Source organism: Belonocnema kinseyi, chromosome 6, assembly GCF_010883055.1.
Source record: "Belonocnema kinseyi isolate 2016_QV_RU_SX_M_011 chromosome 6, B_treatae_v1, whole genome shotgun sequence".
NCBI classification, from domain to species: Eukaryota; Metazoa; Arthropoda; class Insecta; order Hymenoptera; family Cynipidae; genus Belonocnema; species Belonocnema kinseyi.
The window spans coordinates 120791942-120797004 of NC_046662.1; the positions used below are offsets into that span (position 1 = coordinate 120791942).

At 35.3% G+C, this 5063-nt stretch overlaps 1 protein-coding gene across 2 annotated transcripts in view; it reads right to left on the reverse strand.

Moving 5' to 3' along the window:
• LOC117174062 (phosphopantothenoylcysteine decarboxylase subunit VHS3-like) overlaps nt 1-5063 on the reverse strand; it is a 28950-nt gene that overhangs the window by 5537 nt on the left and 18350 nt on the right. For both annotated transcript variants that reach the window (XM_033362725.1, XM_033362724.1), the window contains exon 2: nt 3706-4299. In XM_033362725.1, the coding sequence (XP_033218616.1) occupies nt 3706-4299 (594 nt within the window). The remainder of the gene's footprint in view (nt 1-3705; nt 4300-5063) is intronic.

Sequence of the window (5063 nt, forward strand, 5' to 3'; positions counted from 1 at the left end):
TCCTCCAGTCTGCCCCTAGTGTCCACCTTATATACCTTTCTTGTAAACTCTCAATATTTTTCCTTTCTTTCCATCCCCATATCTCTGCTCCATAACCTAAAAACGGCCATACCAGCGTATCAAATAACCACATTCTCCTTCTCCAATTTTTTTTGAACCTCCGTTTTCCTATTCCCAATTACTGTTTCATTAACCCTGCTGCTTTTTTTATCCTTTGTCTTACATGAGCTGTATGATGTCCATTCGTCTGCAAGATATATCCCAAATATTTACACTCTTTGACTTCTTCTAACTTTATTCCTTTCCATCTCCCTGTCCATTCTTTCTTCCTTCCTCCTCCTTTTCTAAACCTCATTATCTTTGTCTTTTCTACATTTACATACAGCTTTTTCCCATCTAAGTGTGTCTCTAATCCTGTAATTAATCCCGCCATCCCTTCTTCATCTTCTGCCATCAACACTATGTCGTCTGCGTATGCCAGTGTATATATCTTTTCCTTCCCTACCCTAACTCCTCCCCAACCCTTTCTCCTCATTTCTTCTTTCAAGTCTGATATTAATAAATTAAATAAAAGTGGGCTCAGAGGATACCCTTGTCTCACACCTCTCACCAACCAGAAACTATCTCCTACTTGCTCTTCTATCTTTACCCTGCTTCTTGTCTCCCTAAAAATTTCTGATACCCTCTTTATTAATCCCTCTCTTATCCCCTTCTTTACCATAACTTTGTCTATTTCGCCTCGGTCTAATGAGTCAAACGCCGTCTGTAAGTCCACGAACATTGCTATCATTGCCCCTTTTTCCCTCTTAATTCTCTTATTTACTAGACAGTTCAGAACATATATGTTGTCCATTACCCCCATTCCTTTTCTAAACCCTGTCTGATTCTGTGACTCGATCTTTTTTTCTTCAACTTCTATCTTCAATCTCTCCGACAAAATAGTTACATATACTTTATTACAGTTTCTTTTCTCCATTTTCTTAATTCCTTTCTGACCTCGTTTTTTTCTCTTTGCAGTCCTCATACCACTCACTTCTATTCCCCCCTTTACTAACTTCATTATTATTTGTGCACTCTAATCCTATTTTTATTTCTCCTATCATTTTTTCCATCTCCTCGTCCACATTTCCCTCTCCCATTTTGATATTTCTTATTTTTTCTCTAAACTGTTCTTTTCCTTCCCTTGACCAATCCCCTTTTCCTGCACTTTTTACATTTGCTCCCCTTTTACTCATATTGCTGTTCCTTTTTTGTCCCTCTAATGTCACTATTAAGGGAAAGTGATCCGAATCAATATATTCTCCTACTTCTAGTTTCTTAACCATCTCTCTTACCTCATCATCCACTATCACATAATCAATTACCGATCCCCTTTCACTTCCTGAGCGTGTATATTCTCCTTTTTCATCCCCTTCTATATTCCTGTTTAAGATATACCATCCCAACTCCTCCAAGCTCTTTAACAACTTTTTTCCCTCCCCATTTAGTACCTTATCTTTGGATTTTCTTCCTTTCTCTTCTCCCCATTCCCTTCCTCCTCTGTCTCCTGTTCTCGCATTGAAATCACCACCTATTATCATCCTAATCTCTTCTTTATTTTCTTCAATCATTTCTTTAATCTCCTCGGCTTTTTCCTGCATATCACCGTTCACATAAATCCCCACTACCTTCCACTTCTCTCCTCCCATCATAGCCTCTTCTACTATTACTCCTTCTTTTTGCTCATTCCTGTCTTTTTTATCTTTCCCTGTTATACATTCATTCCTTACTCCCATCACCATTCCTCTCATTGCCCTGCCCTTTTTATTCTTCCTCTTTGCATTTTGCACTTGCCATTTGTAACCACTTGGTAACCTTCCCCTTAATCTTTGCCATCCCTTTTCATCTAACCACGTCTCCATCATTATGACTACATCCCATTGTGTCAAATTTCTCATAAACTCCTTATCCTTTCTCTCTAATCCTGCTATATTCCAGTAACAAATCTTCGATTCTTCCCTACTTTCGTTTCTCATCTTTTTTTTCCTTCTTACTATTTCTTATTTTCCTATCTCCCGTTCCTTCCTCCTCTAGTTTCCCTGCACCTCATTTCTTACTATCTCTTCCCTTTCTTCATCCCAATCCCAACATACTCCATCTATCTGAATTCTCCCATACTTAACCCACGTTCTCTTTCCCTTTTTTCTTTCCTCTTCCGCTATTTTCCTTAATTTATACTGCATCTTCCTTTCTACCCATGTCAAATCATCCTCTATTCTCTCCGGACTACCATATAATAACCTCTTCTTTGTCATCACCTCCCTCTTATGTTCCCATTAAGTTTTTAAGTAAATTTTAAAACAAATTTTTACATACATTTTCAATTTTTAAAAATAAATTGGAAATTTAAAAAAAAATTTGAAATGTAAAAAAAAATTGTAAATGTGTAAAATAAATTTGAAATTTTATAATATTTTTTATATATGAGTAAATTTAAAATTTTGAAATAAATTTTTAAAATTTTAAATAAAATTGAAATTTTAAGTAAAATTTGTTAATTTTAAAAATGTATTTGACATTTTTAAATAAATGTTTAATTTTTCAAATAAACTTTTTAATTTATAAATAAATTTGACATTTTTAAATAAATTTTTTATTTTTAGGTAAGTTTTTAAGTAAATTTTTTAACAAATTTAAAAAAAATTTTTTTAAAGAAAATTTTCAAATTTTTCATTTTTAAATCAATTAAAATTTTTGTATAATTAAAAATTGTAAAAAAAATATTGAGTTTTTTTATTATGCTTACGCCACATGAGACAATTATTAGTCATTATTTATAACACTTGAAAACATTTAAACTTTACTCTAAAACAGACATGCCCAAGCTGGAGAAATTCCCGCCAGCCACACATGTTTTGCGCTTACCACTATTTCGGTTGGACAGCAAGCATGGTGGTAGACGCGTGCTTAACACTCTCCTTTCAGACCCAAGCAGCACCGCAGATACGAAATATCTGACAGGGTGCTTGGGGCGACTAACGTTTCAATATCAATTTGTAATAGTGACTAGAGTTTTAATTATTTTATTTTAGTATTTTTACATTTTTTGACAATAAATGTAATTAAAAAAAGAATTGTACAGTTTTTTTTTGTACAAATGTGCATTGTTGAATATTTTAGTATCACCGTTTTTTACATTGTGCATATGATGTATAGAAATATTGGATGATACTTTTTGCAGGAATGCTGTAAAAAAAGAGAAAGTTTTACAGGTGAGTGATGATGAGAAGAATGTTGAAAGTTTGCAGACATCAATACTTTGTACAATTCTCCTTTGAATTAAATTATTTGAAGACAAATGTAAACATGCTGAGATAAAATAATGAAAATTCTAGTCACCATTACAAATTTATATTGGAAAGTTACTCACCCCAAGCACCCTAACAGATAATTCATATCAGCGGTTTCTGCTTGGGTAGGAGAGGAGGGTATCTAGGCACGCGTCTACCACCACTCTCGCTCTCCAGCCGAAATAGTGGGAAGCGCAAAACATGTGTGGCTGGCGGGAATTTCTCCAGCTTGGGCATGTCTGCTCTAAAACTAAATTAATAGAATATGACTGATTCGCATTCAAATTCACTGTTTTCTCAGAACACTGAATTCTAAAAAAAAATATAACATAAAACACTTTGTATTTTTTAACAGAGAATAAAACTAATAACTTACCTATTTCATCAGCCCTCTCGACATATGACCGTTTAAGCGCCTCCCTGTCCTCAAATTCATTCGAATCGTCCTCAGCCATATTTTGATCCTCATCCTCTTCCGCCTTTTCAGAATGTTGAACACTGAATGGCATCTCCTGGTCATCCTCGTCAAATATGGTCTCATCGTCGTCGTCGTCGTTGTCATTGATCTCCATCTCACTGTCGTCGTCGTTGTCATCACCATTTTCCAAATTATTTTCTAAATCACTTTCGTTGTCGTTATTATTCTCGCTGTCGCTCTCGCACAAGCCGACAATCTCACATACACTATTTCTCCGAACAACTTCACTTTCCACGCATGCACTTTCACCCACGGTTTCCTCATCGTCATCAATGAATATGGCACTGGGAACCGTAGGTGTTATCACTCGCACTTTTGACGATGGTGATGATGATGATGTTGATGGTAGATGTAGAGAGTCATCAACCATCACCGTTTCTTGGTTTCTATTTTCACGTACTAGAGCTGCTTGAACGGTCGGCGACTGGCATGCTGGAGCCTGAGCTCTAGAATTTTTGGTGTTCTCGCCATTGTTGGATAGTTCACCAATAGCTGTAGGAAAAAATAAAAATTAGAATTATTTTACTATAATTGTTCGAATAAAATTTTTAAAAATCATTATATTGTAGAATATAATTCGCGTACAATTAAATTATCCCCAATCACTTTCAATACGCGATCAATCGCAACTCCATCAAGAAATGTCAGGAGAAATTTTAGGACTAGCCTTAACTCACATTTCTGTAAGTCTCCTGACATTCCACACATGGTGACCATGTTTACGAGTATTGTGGCCACGAACATTTTCTTGTTGGTTTTGAAAAAAGTGTTTAAAGGTTTGAAAGAACGTGAGAACTGTTACTTCTAACTTTGATCAAGAGAAACTGTAATTTTGAAGCTAAACAGGGTGAATATATAAAAAACACTGAAGATACATGCTGTAGTGGGAGGATTTAGGCATTTCCAAGAACTACCTATCATATTGAAGAAATCTGTGAAAAAGTGGGAAATGTACAACATTTTTAAATTTTGAGAAACCCTATTGGCAATGACGTTCTGACTAATCAGAAGCTTTACCACACCTCCAACTTTTTTCATGGGAACCTTCATTAGAGTTTACTCTCAAATGATAAAATCTTAAAATATAGGCAAACGTATTCGACAACGACCAGCCAGCTGATTCTTTGAAAGAAGTTGTATACCCTGCAAATACATGGCAATCTTTATTACGGACACCTCACATAATACAATAGAACTATCATAATCATCATTAGGCTGGACGACTAGACTGCAGACTGGCCCGTATTTGTACAACA